The sequence below is a fragment of the Zea mays genome, chromosome 2 (genome assembly GCF_902167145.1).
Source record: "Zea mays cultivar B73 chromosome 2, Zm-B73-REFERENCE-NAM-5.0, whole genome shotgun sequence".
NCBI lineage: Eukaryota > Viridiplantae > Streptophyta > Magnoliopsida > Poales > Poaceae > Zea > Zea mays.
The window spans coordinates 138,972,785-138,993,891 of NC_050097.1; the positions used below are offsets into that span (position 1 = coordinate 138,972,785).

Consider the following 21,107-nt stretch of genomic DNA (forward strand, 5'->3'; position numbering starts at 1 on the left):
CTCCGCTAGGGCTATCATCAAGTCCGCATGCGTCCCGACGACATCGCCAAAACGGCGTTCCGCACGCACGACGGGCTATATGAGTTCCTTGTCATGCCGTTCGGCCTGTGCAACGCTCCAGCGACATTCCAAGCACTCATGAACGACGTCCTGCGTCCCTTCCTTCGCCGGTTCGTACTGGTGTTTTTTGACGACATTTTGATCTACAGCTGCTCTTGGGCCGACCACCTCCACCACCTCTGCGCCGTGCTCACCGTGCTGCAGCAACACCAGCTGTTCGTCAAGCGCTCCAAGTGTGCGTTTGGGGTGTCGTCCATCGCCTACCTCGGCCACGTCATCTCCGATACCGGCGTCGCCATGGATCTCGCCAAGGTGCAGGCGGTGGCCGACTAGCCCCAACCGCGTTCCGCCCGCGCGGTCCGCGAGTTCTTGGGCCTTGCGGGCTATTATCGCAAGTTCGTCCATGACTACGGCGCCATCGCAGCACCCCTAACGGCGCTCCTGAAAAAGGAGGGGTTCTCCTGGACCGAGGACGCGGTGGCGGCGTTCACGACCCTCAAGACCGCAGTCACCTCGGCCCCGGTCTTGGCGCTTCCGGATTTCACACGACCTTTTGTTGTCGAGTGTGACGCCTCTACGCACGGATTCGGGGCGGTGCTGCTCCAAGACAAGCACCCCATCGCTTTCTTCAGCCGCCCTGTCGCGCCACGCCATCGCTCCCTCGCTGCATATGAGCGAGAACTCATCGGGGTCGTGCACGCCATACGCCACTGGCGCCCATACCTGTGGGGACGGCGCTTCACGGTCCGGACAGACCACTACAGCTTGAAGTTCCTCCTCGACCAACGCCTCGCGACAATTCCGCAACATCATTGGGTCGGGAAACTTCTCGGCTTCGACTTCGAGGTGGAATACAAGCCGGGCGCCCAGAACACCGTCGCGGACGCGCTGTCCCGCCGGGACACACCTGACGGCGTAGTGCTCACCATCTCGGCCCCGCGTTTCGACTACATCGAGCGGCTACGTCAGGCATACGCTCTCGATCCTGCCCTCGTCGCCATCCGGGATGAGCTGGCCGCGGGTACCCGTACAGCCCCGTGGGGCCTCGTCGACGGGCTGGTCACTTATGATGGCCGGCTGTACGTCCCTCCTGCCTCGCCACTACTGCTGGAGATCGTGGCCGCGGTGCACGGGGATGGGCATGAGGGCATGCAGCGCACTCTCCACCGACTCCGGCGCGACTTCCACTTCCCCGACATGCGCCGCGTCGTCCAGGACTTCGTCCGCGCCTGCCCTACGTGCCAACGCTTCAAGACGGAGCATCTGCAACCGGCCGGTCTTCTTCTTCCACTACCCGTGCCGACTGGAGTATGGACTGACATCGGGCTGGACTTCATCGAGGCTCTGCCCCGGGTCAAAGGAAAATCCGTCATCCTAACGGTGGTGGATCGCTTCAGCAAGTACTGCCATTTCATCCCTTTAGCTCACTCGTACTCTGCTGAGTCTGTGGCACAGGCGTTCTTCACCGACATTGTACGCCTCCACGGGATGCCGCAATCCATGGTTTCCGATCGCGATCCGGTGTTCACCTCCACGTTCTGGAGGGAGCTGATGCGGCTCATGGGCGCCAAGCTACATATGACCACGGCATTCCATCCGCAATCCGATGGACAGTCAGAGGCTGCCAACCGCGTCATCGCCATGTACCTCCGCTGTTTCTCCGGCGACCGGCCGCGGGACTGGTTGCGGTGGCTGCCTTGGGCAGAATATACATACAACACCGCGTACCAGTCTTCTCTACAGGAGACACCGTTTCGGGTGGTATACGGCCGCGACCCGCCCACCATCAGATCCTATGAAGCAGGGGACACACGCGTGGCTGCTGTGGCCCAAACAATGGCCGAACGTGAAGAATTCTTGGCCGACGTCCGTCACCGCCTAGAGTAGGCCCAGGCGATCCAGAAGCGCTACTACGACAAAGCTCACGCCATGTCTCCTATGCCGTTGGGGACTGGGTGCTCCTCCGACTCCGTCAACGGCCGGTGGCTTCCATCTCTCAGGCGCCGAAGAGCAAGCTTCAGCCCTGCTTCTTTGGGCCGTACCGCGTCACCGAGCTCATCAACGAGGTGGCGGTACGTCTCGAGTTGCCTCCACGCGCCAAGCTTCATGATGTGTTCCATGTCGGCCTCCTCAAGAAATGGGGGTGGGCGAGCCTCCCGCGACACCACCACCGTTACCCGCTGTTCATCATGGAGCCATCAACCCTGAGCCGGAACATGCTGTGCGCACTCGCGTCGCTTGCGGGGTTCGACAGGTGCTCATCCGCCGGAAGGGAGAACCCGTAGCATCCTCCACATGGGAAGACCTCGACGCCTTCTCCGCCAAGTACCCAGCGTTCCAGCTCGGGGACGAGCTGGTGGTCGAGAGGGGGAGAGATGTCATGTACGACATCCCCTACTCCAGGCGACGTCGCGCTCGCGACGTACACAGGGCAGCCGAGCATGCAGCACAGGAGGCGGCTGCCCAACCAATTAGCGGCTAGGATTCGACAATAGAAAATATCTAGCCTATTATTTAGGAGGGGATTACTCCTTTCTGTTAGAAGTTATCTAGCCTTTTATTTAGGAAGGGATTACTCCTTTCTGTTTCAGTCGTGGGCTATTTATGCATGTAATCAGCACTTGAGAAAGGGACGAAAAACAATTATCCATCTCTCTCTCTATCTCTTCTCAAGCCCAGCCGCCGTAAGGGGTATAACCTTCGGTCCTGGAAGACACGGCAGGAGACTACGAACTCTGTAGTCGAGGGCCGCCTACCCTTGATCGCTACGCCCTTGACAAATCTTATGGCTGTTATGAAGAGCACTTTTTTGTATTCGATATGATGGTACTTGGCACGAATATATACACCAATACAAGATAGAGACCATGTATAACAAGGACTCTATATATGAGACCGAATACAATAAGGACACATATGCATAGGCATCTAACACCTCCCTCAAACTCAAGGTGGATCGAATACACGGAGTTTGGAGAGGTAAAACCTATATTGCGCTTTGGTCTACATCTTCGTGGAATCAGCCAACTGAAGCTCCGAAGGCACATAGAGAAGTTCAATCACATCATCGTGAACCTATGCACATGTGTAATAGGCATCAACACCTATATGCTTTGTAAGCTCATGCTTGATCGGATCACGAGCAATACTAATAACACCTGTATTGTCAGTCAAAACAAGAGTTGACAGAGAAATAGAAACACCAAAATCTACAAGAAACCATTGTGATCAAGTCACCTTTGCCGTCACAAGAGCCATAGCATGCAACTCAGCCTTTGTACTCAAATGAGAAAAATGCAGTCTACTTCTTAGTCATCCAAGCGATAAGAGTGCCACCAAGGAAAACACAATATACAGAAAGAGATCGACGATCAGAGAAATCTTTAGCCTAGGGCCCTAGGTAACATCACATTAGGCCTGGAGATGTAAAGAACTTGTACATGGAAAGAATAGACGACGCGATATAGTTATACGAAGACACAAAGCAGGTGACTATAGTGGAGTTGAGTGGGAGTTGAAATAAACTGACTAAGAATATGCAGAGAAATAAATATTAGGATGAGTGACACCAAGATAAAGGAGACTACCGACTATGTGACGATATTGGGTAGGATCAGCAAGAAGCTCACCATTAGATGACAATTGAGCTCAATGGGAGCCTCAACAGTTCAAATATCAGTAAGAGAAGAACAATCAAGAAGACACTGAATGCACTTTTCTTGAGACAAGTAAAAGCCCTCAAGCATGGAGGAGACCTCAATTCCAAGAAATAATGAAGAGGGCCAAGCTTAGACGCGAGAAACTACTTGCTCAGACGTGCCTTCACAAAGGCAATATAATGAGGATCATCATCAGTGATAATCGTATCGTCAACATAAGTAATAGTCTGCCCACGAGATGACGTGTGCACAAAGGAGTAGGATCATGAACATTGGAAAAAAACCTAACAACAATGATCACAAAAGCAAAATGCTGAAACCAAGCTTGTGGAGCCTGCTTGCGGCGAAGAAGACAAACCACACCCTCAGGTACATAATACCCATGTGGTGGCTGCATATAGACCTCATCCAACTCACTGTTAAGAAAGACATTCTTGACATCAAGCTAAGAGATGGACATGGACCACTCACAATAGAGGCCACAACAAGAAGAGTGAAAACCATGGTCATGTGAGCAATAGGAGCAAACTTGTCATCATAATCATGACCATGCTCCTGTTGAAAACCATGAGCAACAAGACGAGTCTTATAACGCTCAAGAGAACCATTAGAACGTGTCTTGACCTTATAAATCCATTTACAATTAATAAGATGGATATGGGGAACAAGAGCCCATGTGCAGGTACGCTCAAGCGCAACAATCTTCTATCATCTTGGTAAGAAGTCAGCTCAGAAAGAATAGCATCACCAAAACCTTGCCTGGTTGGTTGATGGTCAAAATTTAGTTAGCAAAATTTGGGTAAGCCAAGACTTTGGCAATCATTTGGTTTGCTACCAAAGTTTGCCGATATCTCAAATTTGGCTTGCCAAATCTTTGACAAACATTTTTGCCAACTTTTGCTTGCTATATCTTTGCCAAGGCTAGTTTTGGTAACAAACCAAGCCGACTCTTAGGATGAGTATTATCTCAATCTTTAGCATTTTAAAAGCAATTACCCTTTTTTTAGCAGCGTATAAAATTGGCAAATGACAAATTAGTTCCTTTTGGACCTCCCTGGCAAATGACACTTTTTTCCATACTGTTGGCTCACGGTTCATTGTTTCATTGAGTGGAGCTACGGTCTGTGGATCGGATCGTATCTTGTGTGTCAGCTTGTTCGGACTGCGGTGGCCGGTGTGCGCTGTGCGCTTGCGGTGCTCATGACGTGGCCTATGCAAGCTGCGTAGCACGGCCTGCGGAGCTCATGGAGCTGGCGACATCAGCTTGTGTGGCTGCAGTCTGCAGATCTTGCACTAGACTACAGATTACTAGAGGGCTGCACACGGGCGGATGAGACCAGCAGCTAGGCGGTTTACAAGCTCTGGCGTGTAGCATACAGAGCTAGCAATGGGAGTTCACAGGGATACTGTGCTATGGCCTATGGCATGTTGTGGCACACAGCGTGCTGCGTGCGGAGCTCGTGGCAAAGCGACTACGACATGCGTGCGCAGGAGGCCCCGGGTCTATGACGAGGTGTGGTTGGGGTTGGGGAATAGAGCCGGCGCGGGTGAGCTGAGCTCCCCATCAACTAGCTTCCAGCCAGTGTCGGCTTCCACCTTCCAGCCTCAGCCTGTTGTCGGAGGCTTGGGGCTGCACTCCCGCGCCGCACGGCTACCTGAAGAGGCCAGCGGAGTCCTGGAGGAGAAACAAGCAGAGTTGGCTAGCTGGGGACCAGAGAACTCGTCGTTGTTGGCTTTGAGCTTGTGATTTTGGTCTAGCTTCATTAGCTCTGCTTTATGATTTCTAGCACCATCGAATCAACCAGATTTTTCAGGTCAAACTGACCAATTATTTACTAGTGAGTTCTAGAAAACTCGGGATTGCTCTAGTCTTGAATAGCACCCTCATGAATAGCTTAAATACTTGGATTAATAATCTCTCCCTCAAGGAGTTGCCTCTAACTGGAAGAAGATTCACCTGTGTTAGACTATGTGTGTGTGAGTGTGTGGGTCGGCACCACTGTTGGGCTGCCAGCCCATTAGGGTTAGGGTTTCCTGTGTCTCTATATATTGTAACCCCATCTATTATCAATACACGACTTTACAATTCTACATGGTATCAGATTAGGGTTTCTTTCCTCTCTTCCCATCGCAGCCGCCGGCGGCTCTCCACCACCCAGCCGCCGCCTCCCATCGCTGCCCCCGGGAGGCCCAACCTTCCCTCCCGGGGGCGGTCTCCTTCCTCCCAGCCTTCTTCCACCTCCATCCAGCCAGCCGCACCCCCACCCCGTCCGCCTTCAATCTCCAGGCGGCGGCCACGGCGAGCGGCCCCGGCGCGGGCGCGCGTTCCCCTGCGCGGGGCGACCCTGCACCGTCTTCCCCACCCGCCCGACCCCGGCGGCGCACGGCACGGGGCCATGGCGCACGGTGCGGGCGTGGCGACCCAGCCACGTCGCACGGCGCGGGCGTGCTCCCCCGCTCGGCGGATCCTCAGCGGCACGGCTGCCCGACGCGGGCGCAGGGCGGCCTCGAGCTTCTCTCCTCGCCAGTCCTGGCGGTCCCGCACGGCGGCGCGGGCGCGGCCGGCCCCGGCCCCCGGCCCCGGCGGCTTGGGCCTGGCCTCCGACCCTGCGCGGCGCTCGAACTCCACCGAGCTCCTCCTCTGCAGCAGCTGCGGCCTCCTCCCCCAGATCCGGCCCCGGCATGGCCATGGCGGCCTCGTGCTTCGGCCCTCCCCAACGGCGACGCCGACGCGACCGTGGATGGACTCCCTGCGCTCCCTCACCAGCCAAGGGTGGACCCGCCGCCGCTACGTCGACCTGCACGCTGCCGCCGCCAATCGGCGGCGCTCTCCTCTCCCACTCCTCTTCTCTCTCTCCCTGCCTTCCCTTGCTCCCGCGCGCAGCCGCCAGGGACCGCGCCCGACGCGCCCAGGACTCGGCCGCGCCAGGACGCCGCCCCTTCCCTGCAGCCCGGCGTCGTGGCCGCCCCTCCCCTCATGCCGGCCAGGCCCTCCCCTTTCAGCCAGCCCCTCCCCTTCCCTGGCTGCACGCACGCCGCCTCACTGGCCGTGGGCGCGGCCCTCCCCTTCCCCGGCCTCCCAAGCCGCCGCCACCGGATCCGCGCGCCCCTGTGTCTGCGTCGCCCGATTCGTGAGCTTGCCGGCGCGCGCCGGCGTTCTCTCCCTAGTGTCCATCACCTCGACCAGCAGCACCAAGTAGCACCACCCTTCGAACTTCTCCCGTTGCCAGTGCTGCCAACACCCCTTGCCAGGTCCGACGCAGGCCCCTGCTCGGCTGGACCCGCCCCGTCGCCCTCCCCCTTCATCGCCGCCATCGTTGGTTCCATCGCTGCCGCGGCCTTCCCGGCCGGATCCACGTTGTTGCGGCCTTCTCGGCTAGATCTGCCATCCCTTTGGCCGGATCGCCGTCTTCATGGCTGGATTCGTCGCTGCCGTGGCCTTCCCGGCCGGATCCACCGATACCCCTTCTACTCTGCAGCGGGCGCGGACACCCTGACCGGCGCAGTCGCGTGCGCTGCCGTCGGCCTCCCTAGCGGGGCTCCTTGACGCCTGGACGATCGAAGAAGCAGGAAGGTCGGCCTGCCGGTGCTCTTTTGGTGTGTCGCCCTACCGATCGTTGACGCTCGAACGTCGACCCTCCCGAAGATCAGGCTTTTGCTGCGCGTCTTCCGACCGCGACCACCTCGACTTCGGCTACCTCGGCATTTAGGGGCTATCGTCTTCTTGGAGCACACACCGGTCTCTACTCCAGCTGCAACATTCGCATCATCACGACGCTGCGACTGCGGGGGGATTTCAACCCGTCGGCTCCTACCTTCGGCCTCTACTCCAGTCTCATCGTGTGTGGTGCCCCCGTTGCGACTGCGGGGGGATGTTAGACTATGTGTGTGTGAGTGTGTGGGTCGGCACCACTGTTGGGCTGCCGGCCCATTAGGGTTAGGGTTTCCTGTGTCTCTATATATTGTAACCCCATCTATTATCAATACACGACTTTACAATTCTACAACCTGGTCAAATCAAAGAGATGTTCCTACTTTAGTCAAGCTGGACAGAGTGTTCTACACTTCTGATTGGGAGGATTTATTTCCTGATTGTTCTCTGCAGAGTTCTGCCTCTAATATTTCTGATCACTGCCCTCTGATCCTCAGGCTTAATGTGACCTTTAAGGGAAAGAAGCGTTTTCATTTTGAGAGTTTTTGGCCAAAGATGCAAGGCTTTCAGGAGGTAGTTGCTACTTCCTGGAATGCCTCTATCTTGGCTGCTTGTCCCATGGAGAGATTATCTATTAAATTTAAGAGACTTGCTAAGGATCTGCATTCCTGGAGTCATAAGTCTGTGGGTAATGTTTCTACTCAGCTTGCATTGGCCAAGATGACCCTACATCTTTTGGAAATTGCCCAAGACAGCAGATCCTTGTGGTCGGCTGAAGAGTGGATGAGGAAAAAACTAAAATTATTATGTCTTCATCTTTCTTCTTTGGAAAGAACCATTGCTAGATTAAGGTCTAGAGTGAACTTTATCAAAACAGGAGATGCAAATACGGTTTTCTTTCATGCGCAAGCCAGGTTCAGGAAAAAGAAGAACTTTATTCATAAACTGATGGTTGACGAGAACATTGTTTCTTCTCAAGAGGATAAACAGCAGGTTATGTTTCAGTTTTACAAGGATCTGATTGGTAAAGTGTTTGAGCGAAATTTTAGTCTTAACCTTGCTAATTTTCATAAAGGCAATTTGGAGCTCTCGCATTTTGATAATCCCATATCTTTGGAGGAAATTAATTCTGCTATTTTAAGTCTTCCTAGTGATAAAGCCCCTGGACCTGACGGTTTCACAGGGCGCTTTTATAAATGCTGTTGGGATATAATCAAATGGGACCTACTGGCTGCAATCTTATTTCTACAACAAGGATACCCTGGAAGGCTTGATTTGTTGAATTCAGCATATATTACTCTTATTCCAAAACATGTTGAGGCTATTTTTCCGGGAGATTTTAGACCAATCAGCCTAGTTCACAGTTTTGCTAAACTTATCACAAAAATCTTGGCTAACAGGTTAGCTCCTGAACTGGATAAAATGGTTAGCACAAATTAAAGTGCCTTCATTCGGGGTAGATGTATTCATGATAACTTTATTATGGTCAGTCAAACTGTCAAGATGCTGCACCATAAGAAAATCCCTGCTATTTTCTTGAAGCTGGACATTAAAAAGGCCTTTGACTCAGTGCATTGGGCATTTCTTCTGGAAATTCTTCGACATTTGGGTTTTGGACAGGTTTGGTGCAATCTGATTTTTAACTTACTATGGACTTCATCCACTCAAGTTCTTGTTAATGGAGTGCCTGGACAGCCTATAAAACTCAAGCGTGGGTTGAGACAAGGCGATCCTCTGTCTCCCCTTTTATTCATCTTAGTTATGGATGTTCTTAATAGTCTATTCATCAGGGCAGATGAGTGTGGATTATTACACCCCCTTGCTGACAGAAGCATTAGCCAAAGGGTTTCAATGTTCGCAGATGATGTTGCTGTTTTTGTAAAACCAGTTTCTGGGGACTTAGTGGTGGTCAGAGAAATTTTGAGGTGTTTTGGTGTTGCCTCAGGTCTTCAAACTAACTTGCAAAAAAGTTTCTCCTACCCAATACAGTGCAATTTTGAGAAAACTACGTTGGCTGTCCAGACCTTGGGGTGTGCCTCAAAAAACTTTCCCACAACCTATCTTGGTCTCCCTCTGAGCAGCAAAAAACTTAGTGCTGGAGACCTCGCTCACCGGATAGAGAAAATTGCTGCCAAGCTTCCAGGATGGAAGGCTGACCTTTTAAATCTTGCGGGGAGAATCACTCTTATTAAAGCTGTACTCTCTGCCATCCCAGTTTACTTATTTACTGCTCTTAATGCTCCAAAATGGGTTATAAAAGCCATTGAAAAAATTCAACGGAACTTCTTATGGAAAGGAAGAAAGGAGGCTAGAGGAGGTAACTGCCTTGTATCTTGGGATAAAATCACTCGGCCTATTGACTTGGGGGGCCTCGGAATTCCTAATCTCCAAAAGATGAATTGGGCCCTTCAATTGCGATGGCTTTGGCTACAAAAAACTGCTCCTTCTAAGCCTTGGAGTGGCCTGGATCTTAAAATATCATCCCAAGCCAGTGCTTTATTTCAGGTTGCAGTGTCTACCACTATTGGTAATGGTATTTCAACTTTCTTTTGGAAGGATAAGTGGATTCATGGATATTCTATTATGGATATAGCTCCCCTTATCGCTGCTGCAGTTCCGAAGAAAATTAAAGATGTAAGGACTGTGCAGCAGGCCCTTACCTCTCACTTCTGGGTTCATGATATCCAGAGGAATCTCTCTCTGGCTGAGATTGAGCAATATTTACAATTATGGGAGGTAATTGATTCTTTTCAGCTTCAAAATTCAAATGATCAACATGTGTGGAATTTTAGCAGCAATGGACTGTATACCTCCAAATCTGCCTATAGAGCTTTTTTCATTGGAGCGGAATCTTTTGAGCCCTGGAAAAGAATTTGGAAGAGTTGGGCAGCCCCTAAGTGTAAGGTCTTTGTTTGGCTGGCTATAAACAATAAATGTTGGACAGCGGACAGACTAAAAAAAAGAGGGCTTGATCATCCTGAAAATTGTGTTTTATGTGACCAAGAGGATGAAACTGTGCAGCATATTTTATCTAATTGCGTCTTCACAAGACAGTTTTGGCATAGTATCTTAACTCCAATTGGTCTCACTTCTGTGGGTCCTAAAAGAAGAGATTCAGACTTTGCTGAATGGTGGAGAAAGGCTTCATCCAGGATTCCTAAGAGCAAAAGAAAGGGATTTAATAGTATGATAATACTTGGGGCTTGGAATATTTGGAAGCAGCGAAACAGGTGTGTTTTTGATGGTGCTCGACCCTGCCTTTCAACCTTAGAAGACGGATTTAAGGACGAGATGAGATTGTGGGTTGCTGCTAGAGCCAGAAACCTGCACTCTCTTTTCAACCCTGGATAGAGGAGTCTTGAAGCCTATTGAAAGACTGGGGTGTTAGTGGGTTGTATGTGTCTGTATTGTGTGTGTTTTGTGGGTGTGAGTGTGTCTTTTTGTTTTGTGTGTGTTCTGTTTGTCCTGGGCCTCAGGCCGTTTTTCCTCTATTTTAATTCAATGATACGCAGCTCTCCTGCGTATTCGAAAAAAAAACCCAATAGAAACCACAAGCTTATGTAGTGTATGCATATCATCACTTTTTTATTGTGTTCATTTCTGATTTTTATTGTAATTGCATTATCATAACCATAGCTAGACTAGAATCTCCCACACATATATTTTTATATGTTGTGCAATGATCTCTAATTCACTCAGTTTGTGCTAGACAAGCCCTTCAACTTGAGACCATAATGGTACAATGTTGTAAGCTTGCTATCAAATTAAATTTAAGTATCTGACAGTTAGATCTCATAATTTAGATTATTACCTCACTGGGGCTTTTTATGGTTGGATTTGACTGTCGAAAAGATAACACTATTAGCGAATTCTACCGCTTTCTTTACTTCCCTGCATCACCTCTGGATAGATATGTTACTGTGTTTGGAACAATAGCTTTTAATATAGTAGATAATATTGCGAATTTATGTTCAAGATGTATTTACTTGAACATGTGCTATGACACAGGTCTCTCTATTCAAAAGACTGCTTCAGATGGTGAGAAACTTGAGAGCAGAATCAGATCGAATGCATGCTTTGGCATGTATTTGTCGGACTGCTCTTTGTGTTGATCTTTTTGCAAAGGAGAGTGTCCGAAGAGGTCAGAAGCCTGTTCCTGGAACAGATGTGATATCGCTCTTTGAAGATGTGAGGGTGAAGGAAGATCTAAACAGCGTAACAAGCAAAAACTTGTTCAGAGAAGAGCTAGTGGCTTCCCTAGTCGAAAGTTGTTTCCAGCTATCTCTTCCACTACCAGAGTTGAAGAATTCTGGGACAGAGAGCAGAGTTATAGGAGCGTTAGCCTATGGAACTGGTTATGGTGCCCTTAACTGGACAGAACCTGCTTTGGATGTGGTGGAAGTTTGCAGGCCATGTGTTCTTTGGGACTGTGATGGTCGTACCTATGCAATTGATTGCTATCTAAAGTTACTTGTGAGGCTTTGTCATATATATGATACCAGAGGCGGTGTGAAGACAATTAAAGCTGGTGCATCTCAAGATCAGATTCTGAATGAGACACGACTTAGAAATTTGCAGCTGCAGCTTATCAGGGACCTTCGCGAGGTTGTGATCCTTATTATTCTTGAATGTTAAATTTTAAGTATTCCTTCCTGTCTTCCTAAATACTAGTTGAAATCTAATGAGACTATTTATTCATTGCTGTGTTAACTCAATGCTTTGAGTGACTCCGTTTTTCTGATCATGTCACATAGATCTTTATTTGTTCTTGCTTGAGTTATCAACTAAACAATGTTTTAGAATTAAATTTAAGTGTTCTGTACTCTTAGCGTAGCACATGTGTCACCTTGAGCTATTAAGGCGTCGCTAAAGCGGTAAGGCGAGGCTAGAGGGTAAGGCGTCGCTGTCGCCTTACTTGTTGTCGTAACTCGTAAGGCGTCCGCCTTTGCCTAGAGCATCGCCTTTGGGGCGCAAGGCATCGGTAAGGCGTTGGATCACAGACACCTTGGCCTGGGTAGGGTTGAAGAGGGGTACAGATGGAGACGCGGACTGCGGGGCGGTAGCTTTCCTGTCGGCGGCGACAACCCTCCTCTCCCTTCCGTTGTGGCGCGGTTGCGCGCATAGTTGTTGAGGCGTCGCCTAGGCGGTAAGGCACGCCAGGGACACGTAAGGTGTCCTCCTCGCCTTAGTTTAGAGCCTAAAGTGGGTGGAAGTGGCAGCACAGCGGCTGCTGTGGCGCGGTGGCTGCGGCAGAGGGCGGCGCGACGACTGCGACAGAGGGCGGCGTGATGGCTGGTGCAGAGGGCAACGAGGCGGAGGGCGGCACGACGGCGACGGCTGGGAGAGAGACAGGGAGAAGCGGGGAGAGAGGGAGAAGTGGCTGGGAGAGAGAGCGCTGGGAGAGGAGAGAGAGGAGAGAGGGAGCTGTGCGGCTGCTGACTGGGAGAAGAGATGGGGAGAGGGTTGGGAGGGGATGAATAAGGCCTTGTTCGGTTATTCCCAATACACATGGATTGGATGAGATTAGAAAAAATTAACAAGAAGTTTGACTTGTTTGAGATTTAAACCCATCCAATCCCACTCAATCCACATGGATTGAGAGTTAACCGAACAAGCCCTAAGTGAGCTTAACCTAACTTTAATGGGCCAGGTGGGCTGGTTTGGGCTGGCTAGGTTATTCTTTTTCTTTTCTTTATCTTTTTTCTCTTCTATATTAATAATTTTGTCTTAAACACTTTCTTAAATATCAATAATTTTCTTATTTTTAAACATATTTAAGGCATCGCCTCGCCTTACACTTTACCGCTTAAAAGGTATAAAGGGGTTCACTCGCCTTACCGCCTTAACAACTATGGTTGCGCGGCCATCCTCCTGGGAGGCGGGCTGTGTGCGGCTATGAGGAATTAGGGTAGGGTATAGAAGTTGTGGTGGCTTGCCGGTGGTCTGTATGGGTTGGATGGGCCTTTAACTTATTTTCCTTTCCTTTTCTTTTCTTTTTCAATTTTAACATAATAGGGAATAGGGAAGGTGATGAACTGATGGACAAATTAGGGAAGGTGTGGAAAGTTGTCAACAAATTCTATACTATTTGGTCTAAGTGATATACTAATTTTTTTTTATTATATAATTAAGGCGTCTCCTTGCCTTACGCCTTACCGCATAAAAGGTAAAAAGAGGGCCGGGCGCCTTATGTCGCCTTCCGCCTTAATAACTATTGGCACCTCCCGTCCCCATATAGTTTCTACCTTTTCCTTGTTACATATATCTGACTCTTGTAAAACTTGAACCATGTGCATATTTTTATAAATAAGACTTTGGATCTTATTTAGTATTTTAGAATAGAAATAGATAAATGCTTCTGCTTTGCGAAAGCTTTATCTCTGTTTAGATCTGATTATGCCTGTTTTTTCTATGTTTCATCTTTCCTGGTAAACACTAAAACTGCATCATTTCATAAAGCTGCTTTCCTAATAAAAGCAGCGTTTCAAAAAGCACTTGGTGATAGGTGGGTAGTCGGCTGGCACCTACTTGTGCCTAGGCACTGATTAAGCAGGCTACTGCTGACTCTTTAAACAACAAATGAAAACAAAATCCATTCTCTTCGTTTTCTTTTCCAGAATGGTCGAAGATTATTAAATTTGATTAATTGTATCTTACCAGGTTCACACTCCACGTATATCTTCACGCTTGATATGGGCAATTTCTGAACACTTTGATCTTGAAGGTCTGGATCCCCTTTTAGCTGATGACCCAGAGGACCCACTGAATATTGTCATATCTAACATGCACAAGATATTATTCAACACCGATTCATCTGCTACTACATCAAATAGGATACAAGATGTGCAGGCTGTTCTAATTTGCGCTCAGCGGTTGGGAGCAAGAAATGCAAGAGCAGGCCAACTTCTCACTAAAGAACTGGAAGAGTTTAGGGCAAGTACTTCAGCTGATTCTATGACCAAGCATCAATCACGTTATGTGTTGCAAGTAATAAAATACGTAACAAACCATCCTGACAACAGGTGAGTGCATTTTCATACTTGGGTTAATCTTGTCACTTGTGTGCCAGTGTTCACGTAGATGTGTAAAAATGGTCTACCTGAATGAAAGTTCCATAGAGAAATGACAATGTTAACTTATTGTTGTTTCAGGTGGGTTGGTGTAGGTGATGCTACAGGGGATTATCCATTTAGTCACCACAAGCTTACCGTTCAATTTTCAGAGGCGTCTGCTGCCCAAGATAGGAAATTGGAGGGATTAGTCCATAAGGCCATCCGGGAGCTTTGGAGGCCGAATCCCAGTCAATTAATTCTCCTACAAACAAGGGGAATTGGTGCTTTGCATAAAGAGCTTCCAAAAGCGTGTGCTTTGACTGGCAGCAGTGATCCGTGCTACATCGAAGCATATCATTTGGCAGATCCAACTGATGGCAGAATTACCCTACATCTAAAGGTATAGCCTGATTGGTGCATCTCTCTCTACTATTAACTTGGAATATACTGTTCATCAGTCATGGTTACTGCTAATACTGCTTTGGGACTTCACATCCTAATTCGGAATTTAATTATTCTAATGTTTGTGTTTAAAATTAAAGGATTTTTAATAAAAAAAGTTTGCACACTTGTTGCTACATTAGTCTTAACAGGAATGGATGTTCTTATACAAATAGACAAAGTGCTGAAACTAGTTGATATGATTAATGTTCATATAGAACAAGTCGGACTTCAAAAGAAAGTGGCCTTGATGTCCCACATCTGATATTGTAAAAAACTCGACACGCGGGGGTAAGACGGCTCCCCGTTATTACATTAAGAAGAAGACTTTCTCACGTAGGTCGAAAAAACCTCCGAACCCCTGCCCCACCCATATACAGCGGCACCGTATCCCATGTGAGAACGATCGTGACCGGGGCCAGATCTTAGACCTATGTTTTAAGGTGGGACAGACGAGAGGATTTTTTAACCCAAGCCTGTAATCCGCTCCCGTGAGGAGTCGAACTCAGGACCTGAGGAGGTGCTACTCATACCACCTAACAAACTCGGCTAGAGGCCCTTTCACCTGCATCTGATATTGTATTTGACTATAACAACAATTACAAATAATTCTTCACATGTTGCTTTGCTCAAAGGTCGAATTGTTTGATTAGGAACATATTATCATGTCTTTTGACTAGTGTGTGCTCTGTGCTGTTGCAGATTTTAAATTTGACTGAGCTGGAACTCAACAGGGTGGACATCCGTGTTGGCCTGTCTGGAGCACTGTATTATATGGATGGTTTCTCTCGCACTGTTCGTCACCTTCGGAATCTTGTTTCCCAGGTGCCTTGCAATATATTTTCTGAAGGAAGAACTTCAAGATTTTTTTGTCTACCGATTACAGTTTCCATGAAAATATGATTTGAATAAAGTTTAGTACTTTAGTGTGAGTTGGTTTTTTTTGTTAGTGAAAACATTACGACCTTTTTCTGCCTTAATTTGTATACTGGAACAACCCAATGTATCTGACCATCCAGAATCCAGTTGAAAACTCAATATTTTGTTATCCACTGCAGAAAATGTCAGTTAAGATTGAAATCCAGCGCTGTTTATGTTATTTTTAATATTATTTGAGTTTTGATCTTAGTTTCTCTCTCTTTCCTTATATTTACAACTATTTCCTGGTATAACCAGCAGACGGAATGGGTTTCATATCTTGTTTCTAGATAGAGTATGTCCAATGAAACAAATATTGGTCTATTTACAAACTAAAAACTTACTATAGAATTGTATGCTTGGGGTAAACACTGGCATTACTGATCACCTAACGCCTTTTTAACCCTCCAGGATCCAGTCCAAAGTAGTGTGACTGTTGGAGTTTCACATTTTGAGAGATGCTCGCTCTGGGTTCAAGTTTTGTATTACCCGTTTTATGGAAGTAGTGGATCAACAGACTATGAAGGAGATTATGCAGAAGAGGATTCACAGATGATGAGGCAGAAGCGCTCACATCGGCCTGAACTTGGGGAACCGGTTGTTTTGCGGTGCCAACCATACAAGTTTCCTCTCGCTGAGCTCCTCCTACCATTAGAGTGTTCTCCAGTTGAGTATTTCCGGCTATGGCCTAGCCTACCAGCCATGGTGGAGTGCACTGGCACATACACATATGAAGGCAGTGGTTTCAAGGCCACCGCTGCTCAGCAGTATGACAGCTCTCCCTTCCTCAGTGGATTGAAGTCGATTTCTTCTAAGCCCTTCCATCAAGTCTGCTCACATTTCATCCGGACAGTAGCTGGATTCCAGGTAATCTTTGGTACGCTGTATACTAAATGGTGCAGTATTTATTTCGTATTCATAACTAGTAAACATTTTGAGTGATGACTATAACTTACATCTCCTACAGTTATGTTATGCAGCAAAGACATGGTTTGGTGGATTTGTGGGCATGATGATATTTGGGGCAAGTGAAGTCAGCCGGAATGTTGATTTGGGTGATGAGACCACCACAATGATCTGCAAATTCGTCATGCGCGCATCCGATGAATCCATCACGAGAGAGATCAAATCCGACCTCCAGGGCTGGCTGGATGATATCACCGACGGCGCTGTGGAATACATGCCTGAGGATGAGGTGAAGAGTGTGGCCGCCGAGCAGCTGAAGATCTCCATGGAGAGGATTGCCCTGCTCAAGGCAGCCAGGCCAAAGGTCCCACCCGCAAAGACCGATCAAGAGGAGGAAGAGGAGCGAAAGCAGAGCGAGGAACTAGATGGGTTTGGAAACCCCAAGGGCCCCTCGACGCTCTCCAAGCTCACCGCGGAGGAGGCTGAGCACCGCGCTCTCCAGGCTGCCGTGCTTCAGGAGTGGCACCAGCTATGCAAAGAGAGAGCCATGAAAGCGCAGTGAGGTCGATTTGGACCGTGTGGATCTTACGCGCATGTATAATTTTGTATTTTTCCTTCGTCTCCCATTCTTTGCGTGTCTATACTGCTGGTTTCACTCACTGTATACCGTCGCCGATTTGTTCATTGTATTCTCAAATACTTGTGCACGAAAAAACCTGTTTTGTAACATACTACTGTTAGGGCGTTTTTAAGCTTCGGTGTGAAGATCGATTGTACAAGAGAATCCAAATGTCATTGTTGCCTTCCCAGTTTTATGAAAATGCATTCTGTAATTGAAGAATTCTCCCCAAAATGCCACGATTTATAAATAAGAAATGTGGAATTGTAATGATGTAACGATCACTCTGGTTAGGACGTGTTTGGCTAGGCTCTAGTTGCTCTTGTGTCCGTGAAGATGTGCTCCTCTATTCTAAATTTCGTCGTATAAAAAAATATTCTTTATCTTTTATAATATTTCCTAAAAGATTCCGTATTTTATATATCTTCATCTCTAGCAATATCTTCAGCAACGTTTCCTAAATTCAATCCTCTATATATACAATGTTACCCATAAAAGAATATATTATTCTCTAAAAGATTTCGTCTTTTATCCCTTCTTTATCTCTAGCAATATCTCTAGAATTGGATCCTCTATATGTACAATGTTTATACATGTCTAAACTGAGCAGACCCGTCGTGCAGCCCGACACGCCTGAGCACGGCCCAGGCCGGCACGGCACACAGGTCGTCGTGCCCATGCCAGCCTGGCATACTACGCGTGTCGTGCTTGGGCTGGCAGTCTGGCACGCATTGTAGGCACCAGTGTTTACAAGTCGTCCGACTAATCATGATTAATCGCGATTAGTCGGACTGGCCGCCTGGTAGATGGCGATTAGGAAGACGACGCGATTATTAGTCATCCGATCGTAAGGGCCCGGGTCACTCCTTGGTGTCACACGTTTATACTAACCATCTACAGTAGCAACATATATGTTGCCCCTGGTCAGCCGAAACCCTATCTTGCCTAACACAAAACCTCCCAGCCGTCAACCTTTGTTCAGTAGTAAACCCTACTCCTCTTTGTCGCCATCTAGCTCCAGTCATATTCTCCGGTGTCTGTCACCGAGTCAAGATGAGCTCGTCATCTGAAGGTAGCACCTGCTCCCCCTACTCTCACTCTCCTCTATTACCACTAGTAGCACCTGAAGGTGCACCTGCTCCCCAACAGCAGTGAACAGTCACCCTGAGTTCATCTCCCCTCCTTCTGCCAATAGTAACTGCATCTCTGTCTGTGTTTGTGTTGTTTGTTTAGAGTTTAATGGTGGCTATGGACATGCTAATAATGTTGAGGTCTTATTCCCTGAGTAAATGTGGTCGGTAGTGCAAGTGGAAGTGCTTCTGTTCCTCTAGTGGCCTCAAATGCTGATAGCACTGGTCCTGTGTCTGCTTTATCATCTGCTGCAGATTGTAAAACTCTTGTTGAAAAGGCAATTGCAGCACTCCCTCCTGAGCTTAGTGCACAAGAAAATGACCCTAAGAGAAAGGCAAGGTCACAAGACCAAGGATGGCAGTTTGGGTGGTGGCCAGAGACAAAAGAAGGATTTTGTTCAGTGTGTTTTTTATAAGAAGATTGTGCCATCTAGAATCAAGAGGTTTAAGCAGCATCTTGCCGGTGGGTTTGGTGACACCATGAAGTGTGCTAGAGTACCAGAAGTGGTTTCAAAGGAGATGCACACCTATCTGAGAAGGAACATGAGGGTTGTGATTACTGCTGATGGTGATGAAGGAGAAGAGGAAGGGGAGCAGATTGATGTAGGTCCCCTACCAAGTTCTAGGACAAAAACCAAGAAAGCAAAAAGCAAATTGTCTAAACTTCCATGTCTTCATTTGTTGTATCAGCTCCTATAAAACCAAATACACAGAAGGCAGAAAATTAGTGAGTTCCATGCTTTGCAAGATTCTAGAGGAAGTTGTAGCAGAGAGACATAAAAACAAAACTTCTCAAGCCACTCTTGAGCATTACACAAAGAAAGAAACATAAGCAAAGCAAATTATTGACGACCATGTAGCTGATTTTCTATATGAGAACAAGATTCCATTGAATGTCGTCAACTCAAGAAGCTGGTAGATTATGATGGAGTCTATTGGTCAGTACGGTCCTAGATATCGTGGTTCATCATACTATGAGGCAAGGGTACCTTGGCTTGAAAGGGCAGTGAAGAGAACATCAACATTGAGAGCTAAGCACAAAGAGGCTTGGAAGGAATATGGTTGCTCAATTATGTTAGATGGGTGGACTGACATACGACAACGACATTTGATCAACTTCCTTGCCAACAGTCCAGCGGGGACCTACTTCATAGGTTCTATCGATGCATCAAGTGAGATAGCAAATGCCAATATGTTGGCAGATCTATTGGAGAAGCAAATAATGAAGGTGGGGAAAGAACATGTGGTCCAGGTGATCACTGACAATGGAGCCAATTTCAAAGCAGCGACAAGGATCCTTATGGACATAATTCCCCACCTGTTTTGGACTCCTTGTGCTACGCATTGCTTGAATTTGTTGTTGGAGGATATTGGCAAGATCAAGGAGTTCAACACTTGCATCAACATGGCCAAGAAGGTTTCGAGGTTCTTGTACAAGCATGGGTGACTTCATAGCCTAATGAGAGAAAAGCTAGGTGGGGACCTTGTTAGGCCAGGTGTGACTCGATTTGCAACATCATTCTTGACTTTGGAAAGCATGTATAAGCATAAGAGTAGATTACAAGGCTTGTTTGTTAGTGATGAATGGAACAAGTCTAAATTTGCTCTAGTTAAAGAAGGTGAACAACCTAAAAATATTGTCCTTTCAGTACCATTTTGGCAAACTCTTGAAAATTGTCTTCGGGCTTCACAACCACTACTCATTGCTCTAAGGATTGCTGATGGTGATGAGACGCTAGCAGCTCCAGAGATAATGGCAGCTATGGACAAAGCAAAAGCTACCATACAGGAGTCCTTGAAAGAGAAGCCACGATTACTTGCTGAAGTAATCTCATGCTTTGAGAAGAGGTGGGATACTCAGATGGAGCAAAAAATATATGGGGCAACCCTTTATTTGAATCCAGGTAAATTCTTTACCTTGAGGGATAAAGATAGGAGGTAAGCTGCAAGACTTCGAGCTATGTTCAATGATGTTTTGTGGAAAATGATCAGTGATGAGGATGAGCAAACAAAAATAAGTAAACAAGTAGATGACTACAAAAGATCAGAAGGGGAATGCTTTTCAAAGGCAAGAGCAATAAGATAAAGAGAGAAAAAGTCCTAGTAAGTTTTACTAGTCCAGCATTGGTTAGTTTGTTTGCTTATTTGGCACTAGAATTGATCTAATTTTTTGTATAACTATAACAGTCCTATGGTGGGGTGCATATGGAGGACTAGCATATGAACTACAAAGCTTAGCAAAAAGGGTTATAAGCCTCTATTGTGCAGCTTCAGGTTGTGAGAGAAATTGGTAAGATTTTGCAGCAGTAAGTATTGTTGTTTGAGTGGTTGTTGATCGTTAATTCATTAAAGTCTACTCCTTGCTGAATCTGATGTATGTATTGTGCAATTGTGCATTTTCAGATCCATACAAAAAAGGGGAACTGAAAGCACCTAGAGGGGGGAGGGGTGAATAGGTGATCCTACAAAATTCAACTCTAAACAACGCAAACTTGGTTTATAATAAATGTTAGTAGAATAAAAACCAAGTCGATATGAGTAGATGTAGGAGGAAGAGGAGAACTCTATGGAAGAAGACAATCGTAATCAAAGAATGCACAAGAGACATGGTGATTTTATCCCGTGGTTCGACCAATGCCTACTCCACGTTGTGGTGACCTCCTTCGGTCA

General features: G+C 47.5%; 1 protein-coding gene across 2 annotated transcripts in view; it reads left to right on the forward strand.

The window, feature by feature from the left end:
• LOC100381729 (uncharacterized) overlaps positions 1 to 17,580 on the forward strand; it is a 32,711-nt gene extending 15,131 nt beyond the window's left edge. The window contains exons 2-7 of one of the 2 annotated variants that reach the window (XM_035964889.1): positions 11,380 to 11,976; positions 14,032 to 14,393; positions 14,523 to 14,823; positions 15,567 to 15,689; positions 16,194 to 16,649; positions 16,763 to 17,580. In XM_035964889.1, coding sequence (XP_035820782.1) covers positions 11,380 to 11,976; positions 14,032 to 14,393; positions 14,523 to 14,823; positions 15,567 to 15,689; positions 16,194 to 16,649; positions 16,763 to 16,795 — 1,872 coding nt within the window. In that variant the 3' untranslated portion in view covers positions 16,796 to 17,580. Of the gene's footprint in view, positions 1 to 11,379; positions 11,977 to 14,031; positions 14,394 to 14,522; positions 14,824 to 15,566; positions 15,690 to 16,193; positions 16,650 to 16,749 lie in introns of both variants that reach the window. The other variant, NM_001349030.1, reaches the window with a different exon arrangement.
• Positions 17,581 to 21,107: the final 3,527 nt, after the last annotated feature.